Consider the following 14,904-nt stretch of genomic DNA (forward strand, 5'->3'; position numbering starts at 1 on the left):
ATGCTCTGATTTTTATGAAACCCAGTTTTTAAAATGTACGAGGGTCATCCGGAAAGTAGTACCCGTTCGTGAAATAAAGACACAAAAGTAAATATTAACAAACATAAAAAATTTTATTTGAAAGAGGATACTTTAAACTACTTCTCAACATAATCTCCAAGCAAATTAAGGCATTTGTCATAACGTGTGACAAGTTTCTGTATTCCTGCTGCATAGTCCTTCGCCGCCAGCTCATTGAGATACGCGAGGGACCCATCTTGCACAAATTTTTGCATAATGCAGATGGTGTTTAACAATTTCATGAACAATTGTTCGAGAAACATTGGGAAAATGCTCACAGATGTCATCAATTGTGACGCGCCGATCGTTCCTCACGAATTCGTCAACTGAGCTCACCAGTTGGTCTGTAATGACAGACGGTCTCCCCGAACGCTCATCGTCGTGTGTGTTCCCCCTCCCCATGTTGAAGTTGCGACACCACCGCCGAACAGACGACTCGTCCATTACATTGTCTCCATACACCTCCTTTAATTGGCGATGAATATCACATGGGCGAACGTTTCTTGCATTGAGGAATTTAATCACTGCCCTCACTTCACAACTGGCGGCGTTCTCAATTTTTTTAAACATTGTAAACAATCACAGAAACAACACAGGCAATGCTAGCGTCACGCAACTTGGCTCAGAGAAGGCAGACAAGCCACTGAAGCTATCTGACCTCGTCCAGCGGCTACTCGCGTCGTCAGCACTTCATGCGGCACGAACGGGTACTACTTTCCGGATGACCCTCGTATATTGTTGGGAGCTATCAGTGATAGTGACTGACAAAGTAAATATCATGAGGCTGAGGTCTCCTATTCCCACTTGGACCTAGCCCCACTACTAATGTGCCACAGCAATAAAATAAAATAAGAGCTCACCTTGGAGGAGTCCTTTCTATCGGTTTTCTTGATTAACACGTTCCTATGACCGAATTTCGAGAGAGGTTATCTCTTCCACGTCAACGTCACTTACCACTATTATGGTGTAATGATTTTATATGAGATAGCGAAACCTATGTGGAAACTGCAAGACTATTGTCAATAATTATTTGAAAATGTGTTTCCGTCAAAACTAAAATGGCCTAAAACTGATTATAAGACAGTATATTTCATTTTCTATTATTTTGATCCCATTCATAGCAAATTAGTGGAATATTCCTATTTTTATCGGCTATAATTTCCTTAGATAGCCCAATTACTATTACTAAATGTTATCATTACACAGTGTATTAATCTTTTGTCATTGAAATAGTAATTAAATAATATTTTTATTGCAATTCTGAAGAGTAGAGTAAATGTGCAGATATCTACGATATGGCATCATAATTCTAATTTTCCACTAAAAAAGTTTCATTCCGAGGAGGAGTTTCTGTGCATATTACATCATTATTAAGTCTAACGATGTAACAGGTCGAAATCGTTCGAAATTAAAAAAATTAGCGGTGAAACAATTCAAGTTGGTTAAAGTGGTGTAATGGTTCTTATTTTGTACCTTACGTGAACCATAGGGTTATATCGTGGCTTTTAGATTATCCGCTTTTCTTCCAGCTTCTCAGTTAAAGGAGCGGCAAATAGGTGGAATTTATCTTCAAAGAAAAGCAGTATCGTGAAAATATACCTCAGGTAAATGATGCCATGAAATTTTATGTGGTCGAAATTGCCGCATACGGTAGGCAAGCAGAGCATCCTTTCCAACGACGATAAAGGGACAGCTATGCTACCCGCATTATTCTTTGTAAAGGGCGTAAGTATACGCTTCGAGTTTAGACCCAAAAAACAAAGGAGCAATTGAGCAGAAGGTTATGCATGAAGGTGCATAAAAATTAAGGCAGTCTCGGTGATCGTTTTATCGATCGATTTCCCTTTGGTCACGTCGGTCGTCAGCCACGGGATTGAAAATTTCTAACTATAAGTGGACGATACGCGCGTTCCTCTCTTCTTGCTCAACCTTTTTTGTTTTTCAGTTTAAATCTTTACACAAATATTTTACTTAGAGAAAGGGTTTTGCTGTCAGATTAGAATTTGACGATCGAAATCACACTTGAATACATTTATTGTTGCTAATTTTATAGAAAAATGCTCGTTAGTATAGATTGACTTAGCAATTCAGATTAATAAGGTGTAGGTATTAAGGTAACAGGATATACTTGCAATTTATTTGCTTGCAATTTGCAATTTATAGGAAACCCACATATACAGACCATATAATTTCTAATGATTCCGCACTCCACTTTTCTCACAAACACGCAGCCCTCCACTCCATGATCCACCGCCTCCTACACATCCCCCTTTCCCCCAAAAACTTCAAAATTGAACTCGTGAATATCACTAATATAGCTACCAACAATGGTTTCAACCCCAAACTAGTTGACACATTACTACGGAAAAAACAAAAAGCAATGGCCATAAAAAGCATTTTCGTATCTCAGCCCGCAGTATCTAAAGATTTTAAGTGGTGCTCGATCCCGTTTCTGGGAGATCTTTCATATAGGATTTCCAACTGCCTACCCACCTCACTCAAAGCAGCCTTCTACCCACCCATAACCCTCTCCAAACTTCTAGCCAATGGAAAAGACACCCAGGATAGCCTTCTCAAATCAGGCATTTATAAACTGAAATGCGAGGATTGCAACAGCGTTTATGTCGGTCAGACCGGCAGGAATATCAAGTTACGAGTCAAGGAACACGCTAGGTGTCACAAAAATCAGAATAACAACTCTCTCTTCGCCAAGCATTTACTAGAATTCAACCACAGCAGTGACTTTGTCCCAGAGATATTACACACACTCCCAAAAGGATTAAAAATGGACGCTCTCGAGCAATTAGAGATTAGAAGGCACTTGGTGAACCCCAACACGACACTTTGTAATGAGCAATTATTCCCATACCCCTCCCCACTCCTCTCCGAGAAATTAGCCTGGAAATGGTCAAAACAATCCATCAACGCACCTGTGAGCCCCCACCCCCCTCAAATCCTTCCAACCCTCCCCGCCCCCACTCTGTCCTGAGGGTATATACTATATGCTTGCTCTGTCTGTTTTGCAAATTTGTACCTGATGATGCCGCAAGTCGGTGAAACGCGTCGTGCCGTATAATAAAATCTGTGGAAAAGTACGAGTCTTTCTTTCTATTTCAATAATGGATATCAATTACTTCCACGAAGTGAAGCCTGAAACAATAGAAAACTTGTATTTTTGTGATTCTCTGTCGTACTGACTTATTCTTTCATAGTTACTACTTTCATCCATGTCAAATTCCAGTATGATTTTATTTAAGGTTTTCTGTTCCTGAGACTTCTCGTATACGTTGGCAATGGAATCTCTTTAACAATATGACGAGTAATATCTTATAATTGGATATAAAAATATTATTAATTGGTTAATTTTCGTATTTTAAGCTTTTATTAATATCTGCATTTTAATTTGACCAGTATAATATGTATCTTAGTTTACGCATGGCATATTTTTTTCTCATCCAACTTCCTAGGATTTAAGGCATTCTTGTCGTCGCAATTCGTTTTCTTTTATAAGAGTTCCTTTCGCGTTCCTGAATCTTGTTCGAATGAACCGCGCATAATGTTTCTCTCCCTTTCAGCATCAAGACATTTCCCAATTAATTATTCAACCGGTTCGCTCATCGACCGTTTAGCTGCGACTCGATTCTCCGCGAGAGCTCTGAGATAATTCTTCCAAAAAAAAGTTTCGATCTCGTCTTCAAAAGTTAGGGATGGTAAAAACCTTCGTCTTCATGAATGAAGACGAAGGTTTTTGCCACCCCTAACCTTAAACTGTCTACTCCCAGGGGCCGAGGTCGGGATCAGCACGGCGAAGATCCACGCGAGGGGGCCCGTCGGGGTTGAGGGCCTGCTCACCACCAAGTGGCTTCTGAGGGGCAGCGGAGAGACGGCCGCGGACTTCGCCGAGGGCGGCGGGAAACACTTCTTACACCAGGAACTTCCAGTCTAGTGTGACGGGACGGGGACGTGGCGGCGGTCGGTGTCGTGGTGTGGGAGAGGGACGGACAGAAGATAAGGTGCTCGGGCAGAGGAAGCGGAACTCCGAGGAGGAATTCAACGGGATAGGATACCTCTCCCCCCTCCCCAATTCCCCACCGAAACGAAAAAAAATTCCCCATGCGACGAGGGAACTGTGCTAATAACCCGGATCTTGGTGTTTTTTTCATTATGTACCACTCTGTCGGCATCGGGAATACTCGAGAGGAATATATGGGAAAGATGTTTTCTTTCCTCGAGACATACCGCCACACTTACCCATACACTTGTGCGCAAGGAGAAACTTGATGGCCCGGAAATCGATAACGAGGCTTTTGCGAGGGGCCGTAAGCAGTCCAAAACTTTTCTTTTGTAGTCTCGCCGGATGGGGCGAGGTGGTACAAGAACAAAGAACGCGGGATGCTTATTTCCCTTCGCAATTACTTCATGATTGGTATCTTAGGAGACCAAGTTCCCGAGTTTAAACCCAGCTGTTTCTCTCGACTTTTTGGTCATTAAGCTCTCCCGCGCACCCTGCTGCCGGCGGGGTCCCTCCCCCAGGACACCACCACCACCGACGCAGTACGTGTTAAGTCGGGTGAAAAAGTGAGAGGTGATGGTGACTGCGGGATGAAATAGTGTGGATGATGGGGTTTCCGAGGGGGAGGAGGCAAGTATGGTAGGTGTGTGTGTGTGTGTGCGCGCGTGGTGGGAGGAGGGTGGGAGAGACGGAAGGAGGGTCGATGGCTGGTGGGGGAGGGCAGAGAGCTGGAGGGGGGCAAGTCATCAAGGGATGAAGTGACGCCCCGAGGAATTCCTTTGCCGAGGACTTCGAATGGCACTCACGTACGACGCACCTGATTGCGCGGTCTGGCGGAGAGGGGTAGGGCGGAAGGCAAGGGGGCAATAACGCCTCATTTCATCCACGTTTCGTTCCCTTTGTTTGACGATACGCCGATGAACTTTCGATTGATTGAGCCCCCCCCTCTCCCCTTTTCTCCCTAACCATCCATTCTCCTCGCTCGAGCGACAGGGCATAAAACTTTCGAAATACCAGTCGATCGGTTGGCCATTCCCATATATTTTTCCGTTCCTTCGGAGATGAAATATCCCTCCTCCCCCATTCCTCTTCCTCTTACCAGCGCATTCAATTACGTGTGTGATTTACGAAGGCACCGATCGTCTTGGTGCTCTATGCGGGAGCGGAGAGTCAATGGTGTTGAGACTGAAAGCAAATGAGTGATGCGCTTCAGCCAAGATTAAAGTATTTAATTCGTGGTTTAAGAGCGTTGAGAGGGAATTGCTCAAGTTTATTTTATTTTGTACTGGTGATATCATGATTTTGCATGCATAAAATTTGTAAATATTACCATAATATGAATAAATGTAGAAATTTATTTATTGGAAGATTGAACGAGAAACACTTATTGAAACGGCATTCCTCGCATCCCCCTTATCGTTTCCGGGAATAGAAAAAGTTAATTGTGTGTATTAAAACGCTCTCCGTCTCTTTTTATTTCTACATTTTTTCATTTCCTTGCGCTCTTGCAATGAAAACATGCTCTATATTCATTTATGTGGCTGCTTATTTTTTGCATCTTACACGATAAGATCATGTGGGTTTATGAGCACCAGGAGGATAAAATTCATTAATTTTGGTAATCCAAATCGATCTCATATGAAACAATATAACAACTAATCAGTTCTAAGTTGCGACTCGATCCTAACATTTTTGTGTGTATTTTTACGTATTTTTATCTGGGTCTCGACCAAACTACTCATTTTTATAATTTTAATCTCAATATTCTAATTAGGGTAGTTTTTCTACCTATGTGACTACTCTAAAATTGTTTTTTCACTTTTAAAATTTAGTTTCATAATAAATTGTAATGCACCATCAATGGCGATACATATTTGCGGTGACCATTTCTCCGGCAGGTGTCAACAGGTTGTCAATTGTGTCACGATGATGGTGCTGGAAAAATCTAAGAAAGTGAAGTGAATCAAATGCAGGTTGAACCGATATTCCCTGGATACGATTCCACTGAAGCCAATAACATTGACGTACTCGCTCTGTTCTGCGGTAGGCGAACGATGGGACTCGTGGGCGCGCGGGGGCTAGTGGAAAAGGGGGCGGTAGTTGGCTTAACCCGCGTGAAAATGGTAACAATCCACCAACCATGAAGTCACCATTGTCGTGTACTTTTGAGCTCTGCGTAATTGCTTCGCGACCACTTCGGAAATAAACTGTTTCGAACAAGTCCCATCCCCTGCACGCTTTCTACCATCGTTGGTGGCACGCTTGTTGCTTCCACGCGGGACACAAGACTGTCAATTGTATACGCCACGTTGTTTCTCCGCTTGCCACTCGCTTTTCCGCCCACTTGAGTAGCCCGCCCACTATTTTGCACAGCCTTACTATTAGCGAGAGTTTCGGACCACAATGCCGTTACTGTCGGCGAAACGGGAGGGTTCGTTTGAAGGGGAGGGCGGCGAGATTCTTATTTGCTATGCCTTTTAGTGGATCTGTTGACATGCGCTTCCCATCCGAGAAGATGTCGCCCATCCTCTGGGATTCATATTGAACTCTGTCCATATCGGTAGCAAGTGTTAGCTCTTGCCTCATGTAGTCCGGTCGACCTTTCCAAAGCGTGTTATGTGTGGATTGGACCAAAGTCGGAGTTGCTCGCTGTTTGTTGCTCTCTCCCCATCTAACATTTTTCCATGCTTCGTCTTCTTTGCTCGCCATAGATTGAATACTTTCGGGAGAATAAAGCCGACAGTGAAGCATTATAACAGTGAGATATGCCCCTTTTTTCAAGGTATAATACCTGTTAAATGCAGGTATTTCGACGGTCTCTAACGATCATTTACTTTATGTTTGCTCTACATTAATTCCTTCTTCATTTCATCGTTACTTTTACTTGCTATAATGCTTTCTAAAAAACCTTCCCATTACTCGATTACATTTCTCTTCTTCCCCATTACTCGATTTCCTAGAATTCTTCCTCTCATAACGCCCATCAATATTCTACAACCTGATATTGTGAAAGATAATACGATGAACCAAAAATAATGTCGAATTCGTTGATCAAGTGGGTGAATAAAACCTCTCTCACGTTCTCTATATTCTCTGTCCCTGCCGGTATCTCGTCTCCTCTAGTCTCATCTCCCACCTCTCTCCCTCCCATTCCTTAATTCTCCGTCCCCTCACCTATCTCAGTGTCATGCGCCGTGGTTTTGTCCTTTAGTTTCGTTCGCCTGGTGAACTGAAGGTCGCTGATCTGAATGATGATATGACAGGTCCATGACGAACGTGCATTATTACCAAAAGATCTCATCTCCAAATACTAACTTAAAGTCGTGCTATATGACTTCAGCAATCAAAAAAAATTACAAATCTCAGTTCAAGTGCGGGAAATGCTTCCAAAAAGTATTCAATAATAATATCCATTCAAGCTTGAAGCATATTGAATCGATTAAATCAGTGGCCACGACAGAAATATAATAGAAGACTATATTAATTAAAAAGTAACCGATTTCAAACGGGGAAATGATATTTCATAGGGACACATGATGTGATGTGATAGGTGTGATATGATTTAAGATCTTAAGAAGTAGAATTATTCCAAAGTGGTAACAATCAATAGAATGGTTTCAGGCGTCCCTTTGTGGAAGCGATTCATTTCAGAAAATAAATACTTGGCTATTCCACATGCATTTTTTATTATGATGATTTTTTATTTGATGATGACTTTGTAAGTCGAAAACCCGGGTCGTGTTTAATAATAAATATATATGGAATAACCAAGTATTTATTTTCTGGTAACAATCAGTTTACAATTGGCCGCTGTTATTTGTCACGTCTCGTTTCGAAGAATACCTAGTTTGTCTTTGAAACAAATATAAAAAAATATAACGCATTTTTGAGCTGTGGGAGCTATCGTAAACAGTCAATATACTCTTAACATTTATGCTCTTCAACATTTATGCGAATGGACAGTATGCCCCCGCCTTTACCCCTGAGAATATTATGAAAACACGTAAACCTTAATGATAAGTGGCAATATATAAATTATTGGGGTAAAATATTAAAGAAAATTGCATTTCCGGATATCCTTTAAATAATCTTGAAAAGATTATTGCACTTTGTAGTTTTATTTTATTGTTATAACAGCAGTTGAATTTGTTCTTAAACTATCAAGTGACTTGGGTTTTTAGAAATTGTAAAATGGTCGTCCAATTTCATAGAATATGCAGCACGTTTATTTCTTGATTTTCCAATATTGAAAGACAAAAAAATATCAGGAGCAAAGGCTGAGGAATCACGGTTGTAATAATCAAACGGAAAGATGTGAGATCTAGACAGTATCAGTATCAGACATATCAGTTGGAGTTATTACATATTATAAGTTTTGAATTTAATGTTGCAAATTTTGAAACCATTTTTCCAAGAAATGTGCCAATTGAATGTTTTCGGCTGATTAATTTATGTTGATGAGAAAATATATTATCCTTGTCATCAACTCTTAAAGATATTTGTAAAAACTATTAATTTTCCCACTCGAAAACATTTTCCGGCACTATAAGCTAAAAAATAAAAATATTGAAGTTTTACTACACACTTCTACCATTTACGATACATTCAAGTCACATTGCTCACTCAGCATTCAGCACCTACGCTATAACTTTCACCTTGGAATTTTAAAACTTGAAAAAATTAGAAATCAAACTCCATTCTTGGAAACCGGGGCTTCAGATAACTGCGGCAGCTGCCCTATACCGTGGCCGTGAGGCGGTAGATAGAGGTCAAAGATATTATCCAGAGTGATATCATTTCCACCGCCGTAGGGTTCCGTCGGCACTCCTTTAAATGGGTGTTGTTATTTTTTTGTTCTCGCCGCACCACTAGACAGATAAATGTGAACCGGGCGGAATGCGAAGCGTGCATCGATCAGCAGTCGCCTCTGCTTGGCACGAATGGAGAGGAAAATTTGGCAAACGCTATTATTCTAGATTTTTAGGTCGCACGAAAGGCGCCACAGCTCCTTGCTCGCCGCGGGCGCTGATGCACTAATCGCCGCGGGCCCCGTTGTTAAGGTCCTCGGACTCTACGCTCTCCTATAGCATCGTAAGGGATAGTCAGATCGCTGCTATCTAGCTTCAAGGACTTAGGGCTGATGAAGGCCGATGGCAAACGCGAGTGAGCGAAATATCTTCACGCCATCAATCGGTTTCCACTAGACATCGTGTCCATTCAGTTGGCTCCTAGTATCGATACAAGAGCGATGAAACCGGGAGGGTCGTTCGTTGCGGTTTTGAGCCTTGTGTAGCTAATATTTCGTGTCAATCCGGAGTTTCCCGTCAGCAAACGCTTAGCCTTCTCGTAAGTTCACGTCAAGGACGTCGGCAAGAATTCACTCCTGCACTCTATCTCGAGCCTTTCACCACGCCGGCAACAGTTCGAGCGCTTCGTTTGGGCCGTGAGGTTGTGCAGTCCCGCGAGATCTCCCATGAAGGCAACCCCCCCCCCCCCCCCGGCAATATCACTGAGTGAATTAGTTCCGCTGAACTCGCCAAAGTTTTGAGACTGGGATTCATTGATATCAATGAATTAGTTGAAAGTGATTCCGTCGTTGGCTTAAACACGGCTGGAGGTGGAAAGAGCCTCTCCGGAACGGAATGAGAGGAACATTTCTTTATTCAAGAATCCGCGTGAGTCATCCTTGTTGTATCCCTTCCGCCTGAACTTCTAGTTCTCTCGTTCAAATCTGCGCCTCACTTACGCTTTGGACGCCGTTCCAGTGACTGAAGAAAATTCCCTGGCCTTCCATGTCTCCATCCCTTTCTGATTATTGACAATCTCGGAATAAGTTGAATGTGATTTATATTTGCTGAATGGTATATAGTGTTGATTATTTTGCTTGGAACATTACTTGAATGAGTACTTCGCTGTAATTGGTCTACATCAACCCAGTGCAGAAGAAAAGTTCAGGTAAGAATAAGAACTTCCTCTACCACAACGGCATCACTGATTTTTGTGTATTGCATGTTTAATTTAATTTTATTTTTATCGTATTTTCTAAGGATTCCTCACTTAGGGAAAGAAATCAGTGTCGCTTGATATTTATTGAAACTAGAGGGATATGTTTATGATTAGTGACAAAGAATTCCCACTTTTTATAGATTTATCTATGGTTGTTAGGAATGCAAACGACCAAATACTAAGAAAATGATTATACCCTTTTTACATTTCGTCCCTTTCCAAAGAACAGTGTCTCAAAGAAGAAAAATCTCTTGAATGCATGAAGGATTGGGAATTATTACACACACTGCCGAGAGTAGCCAATGGATATGATTAAGTTCTACGTATGGCAGGTGAAATGATATTTATTAATGAATGATTTGAATCATGAATTATTAGTGATTTAAATGGAAAAAGTAATGCATTACTGATGCTCTGATTGATATGCAGTGAATTAAGTTAAAAATATGTATATGGATAAAACTATGCCCAGGGAATATTTATGCCCTTCCCAATTATATACGTTTATTATGTGCGCAGAATGAAAATTTATATTCTTGTAAGTGAGTGTATAGGAAATTATTTAGGCAAATAATTTATTCATGTTGCTTGTATGCAACATTCTCTCCTAATACAAAAATTATGTGGAACCGATTGGACCAAAAATATTGAGGTCAACTGACAATTCAGCGGAAGGAAATGAATTTAGCGGAGAATGAGAAAATATTGAAGATTCTTCATTAGATTTTTACGTGTAACTAGCTAATTTTACTCATTGATATTAGTTGATCGCATATAATTTTAGAAGAACTCGATTATCCGTGAGTCAATATTAATTAATGTATGTATTAATTACATATCATCAATATTAGCTATTAACATACATATGGGAATAACATTGGACTCGGGTCTTAGTACTCCAAACGGATGGGAAAGGCTTCCCACCCAGAGGGCCCGGGTTCAAATCCTGGTGGTGTTGAATATTTTTCAGTGGTATCTCGTGCCCTAGTTAAGGTGCTTTGTGGAGTGAGTACGCCGTCGAGTGAGTACGCCGTCCGTCGGATGGGACGTTAAGCTGCGGACCCCTTGGCGCCTTTCGTAGAGAGTAGGCTAATGCCGACGCCGGGTTTCTCTCCACCTATCATCCTTTCCTATCAATTCCCTATGGCGCAAATGACTTCAGCTGTCGGTCGCCTCCTCTTAATACTACTACTACTACTACGGATGGGAAAGTACGTATATTATTGTAATTTGAGTACCTCGTAACAAATTATAGATATGATGTCAAAAGACGACGAAATTAACGTTTTCCAAGAAAACCATAATAGTCATTATTCGACATTTTGCGTTTAAGAATGGTAACGATTTAACTGATTTTAAACACCGCGCGTAAAAAGCAGACTGGAACGACCTGAAGGTCGAAATCTCCGCATTAGCTAGTTCAGATTTTCACCACGAAGGTGAAGTCATTCAAGTACAAAAACTGAATTCAACTAAAATATATCTGTAGTCTCCTGAAAAGAACAATTGTGATAGGAAATATTCTTTTGAATTGACTTGGTGAGTTATATCTAAGGTATTGTTTGGTTTGAAATTTGTTTGTTGTTTGCTGATAGCGTTTTGTCCCTGTGATTAACATGTTTGTTGGTGGACGAATAATGGTATTTCGGGTCTGAAGGCGACCTATTTATGAGAGGAGTTTTTTAATTTTGTGTTTTAGTTAAATTCAGTAGCGTGTTTTATGTGGACATATATTTTGCTTCGTTTTATGCATCGCTTGATTATGATGGATACTATGGCGAGCATTATTCCGTTAGAAAAGATTTCGATATCTTTTGCGGATATAAATAGTGATAAGTTTCCTGAAATTAAAGATCTCTTTTTATTTAAAGCCATTTCAAAACGAATTGGACTTTAATTCTTCGTCTCTCGCTTATAAATCTGGAGCAGGGTCTTTTTGATGTTACAAAATGGCAAATTTTGGAACCCAAGCGGCTATTAGATCCAGGTGGACTGACCTTGTTGAATCGTCCACATTTGAAGTGCCTGACGAAGTTTCATCTGGAGTTCGGAGTGTTGTAGGATGGCTGAAGCAGGTTAAGATATTTCATATGGTGACCGTGCATGCTCACCCATTTTTTGTGTAAGTAGTTTGCATTGCTTAATCTTGCTCCTGTCTGTTGGTGGATGTTATCTGTAGAAGCATCAGATTTCCAGTATGTGGGGGAAAGTAGTGCAACCAAATAGTATCTTTCATTTCATTGTGTACTTTTCCTTTTGATTTCCCGCAGATAACTATCTGCACTCATGTATTAATTTTCGTTTTAACAGACCTGAGTTTTTATCTTTAGCATGCATTCTTTTACGTTCATTCGCATTTGTATCATGAATTTAAAAAATTTTACCGAGTCATAAAAATGGTTAGTAGTACTATACTCGCTATGCCATTAAATACATTGTGCAAATATGCGCCCAATTTGTTGCGCTAAGTTTTACTATTTTCCTCATATTTATGATTTATTTTTATCATAAGCTCTTAATTCCATCCCCTTAACCATTACAGTACAGAAATATTTAACTTTCTTGAAGAGCAATATGGTAAGGAACGTTAGAAATTGTCATCACAAGATTTTGGAAATGGATTTTTTGTTTATAATGTTGCCTATACATCTTATTTTTGTATAAAACTCTGTATCGAAGTTCAGTAGAGAATCAAGTTGGGGTACTTTTATGATGATTTTGATGCCAAAATCAGTTTACTCTAACCAAGATGTAGCTAGTTGCCTTCTTAAGAATATTAATATTTTTTAAATAAGCAAATAAAAATTGTATAAGTGCAAAACAATCTTTGCTTATCTAAAACTATTGCAACACATTAAAATTTGATTAATTCAAATCCACTTTTTTGCTTTTAACATTCTTTGATTGCATCAAGTATTGCTTCAAAAAGATGTGCTTGCTGACCTTTTTTGGAATTTTTTCATCACCATCTCTAGAAGTCTCCTATGTAAAATCATTGATGTTTATTTATGGATGGCGGTCCTTGTGATTTCCAAAGTACTTCATTCCGTGTTGGTGTGCTTACCACATTCTTGATTAATAAGATTTTTTAATGATTTGCTTGGAAGTGTTTGAATTCAGCTGCTTTAGGTGTAGCAGCATTATGTGATTTCCAAAAGTAGGGAGGAAGGACCTTAATTTTATTGAGTAAAAATAAATTGGATGGGCATAATTAGTCAGCCTTGATGCTTCTCTGTATTGTCAGTGGTTGAGATAAGAGAGGCAAAGTATGTAAAAATAATCTGTTTAATTATAATCAATATTTAATGCTATTCACCACTGTTGTTTGTGATTTTTGATAAATGACTGGAGTTTTAATTTACTATCACAGCATGTTTCTTTACCTATATTATCAGATTCAATGTTAATTTACAGAGGGGCCAACTCAATATGTCATTGGTAAAACATTGCAGTCTGTCATAATTTGCCAAAAATTCTTCTATTTCTAATGATGAAGTCATTTCATGGTATCTTCTTTGATTAAAACTCCGGCGATGGAAATATTTTGGATAACTAAAAAATTGCAAATTGATACCAATGCACTTTTTACCCCATTATTTTCTCCTTTAGTGATTCTGATTATTTTTCCATTCCTTAAGAAGGTACGATACCTGTATATTCAATAATAATGATATTTATTTGGCTGAAATCAGTTTTACCGATTGAAGGCGCGTTAGCCCTCATACGAACAAAAATTTAGGATAAAATATGCACATGTAAAATTGAAATTCAGTTAGATTAATCAATGAATTCCTTTGTACTGGAGAAGCATTTATATATATTAGGAAAGCTGTATATCTGATCAATATACCTGTATACCTTCATGTTTGTATACCTATATATCTGATCAGCAACCTAAAACAGTTAAAAATACCTATGTACATATTATTCATGTTTATGAAATTTCAATTATGTAAAACCATGTTTAGGTATATTTTGTTTGAGTTAAATTGCTAGAAAATGTTGACATCTGACTGCTTTATTTGCATGTGCGGATTTTTCCCTTGTTATGTAAGATATTTATTGATGATGCATAAATTAATTTGTTGATATTAATTTGATGTTAAGCTTAATTGTCCATGTTTGGCATTGCATATTCAAGATTTCAGATTATTGTTCAGATAATAAAACTGCATGAAAATAATTTTCCATATTAATTTACTGCTGTATTTTAATACAGCTGTACTGCCATTTACTGTGTATGTTAATTTTGAAACAGTGTCACATCTGAAAGGTATCTTTATACAACTGTAATGCCAAGAATTTGCCTTTCACAACCAACTAGTACTGCTCTAATAGTCTATCTACTTCTTTATTGTTTGATTAATTAAATCAAACTGGTCATTGTTTAACATTTTTGCAAAGGATACTTTCCTAGATCCTGAAATATGTAATTTCTTGTCCTGGCTAAATTCTAATTTTCTTATTGTGTCATGACACCAGTCATGCAATTAATGTGGAAGTTTCATTGTTTTTTTCTGAGTTCATTACAGTTTGTACCATAAGAGATTTATTTTTCCTTTTTTTAAACATTTTAATACATGCTTAAATTTTAATTTTCATAAATAAGTTGGTTTCTACTGACACATCAATAAAAAAAGATGAATCAGTATGATCAACTGTAAAACAAGGAAAAGTAACTTCTGTATCTCTTTTTTCAAGCATGTATTATAGCGTATTGATTTTCCATTCTTGCCCTATTCTAAGCACTTCATTGTGGATTCTTCTCTCAAAACTGATAATCGGATCCAAAGAGTAAAATCCTTCTCCGCAAGCCTCATTAGGAT

At 39.0% G+C, this 14,904-nt stretch overlaps 2 protein-coding genes across 4 annotated transcripts in view; both read left to right on the top strand.

Moving 5' to 3' along the window:
• The window catches only part of P5CS (Delta[1]-pyrroline-5-carboxylate synthase), a 55,783-nt gene extending 51,047 nt beyond the window's left edge, over positions 1-4,736 (top strand). The window contains exon 15 of the mRNA XM_071591927.1: positions 3,843-4,736. Coding sequence (XP_071448028.1) covers positions 3,843-4,006 — 164 coding nt within the window. The 3' untranslated portion in view covers positions 4,007-4,736. The remainder of the gene's footprint in view (positions 1-3,842) is intronic.
• A 6,774-nt stretch (positions 4,737-11,510) lies between these two features.
• Positions 11,511-14,904, top strand: part of LOC139693578 (mannosylglucosyl-3-phosphoglycerate phosphatase) — a 56,039-nt gene continuing 52,645 nt past the window's right edge. For 2 of the 3 annotated variants that reach the window (XM_071591787.1, XM_071591788.1), the window contains exons 1-2: positions 11,511-11,617; positions 12,008-12,153. In XM_071591787.1, coding sequence (XP_071447888.1) covers positions 12,028-12,153 — 126 coding nt within the window. In that variant the 5' untranslated portion in view covers positions 11,511-11,617; positions 12,008-12,027. Of the gene's footprint in view, positions 11,618-12,007; positions 12,201-14,904 lie in introns of those variants that run through there. The other variant, XM_071591789.1, reaches the window with a different exon arrangement.

Source organism: Hetaerina americana, unplaced genomic scaffold, assembly GCF_022747635.1.
Source record: "Hetaerina americana unplaced genomic scaffold, ioHetAmer1.1.p SCAF_5, whole genome shotgun sequence".
NCBI classification, from domain to species: Eukaryota; Metazoa; Arthropoda; class Insecta; order Odonata; family Calopterygidae; genus Hetaerina; species Hetaerina americana.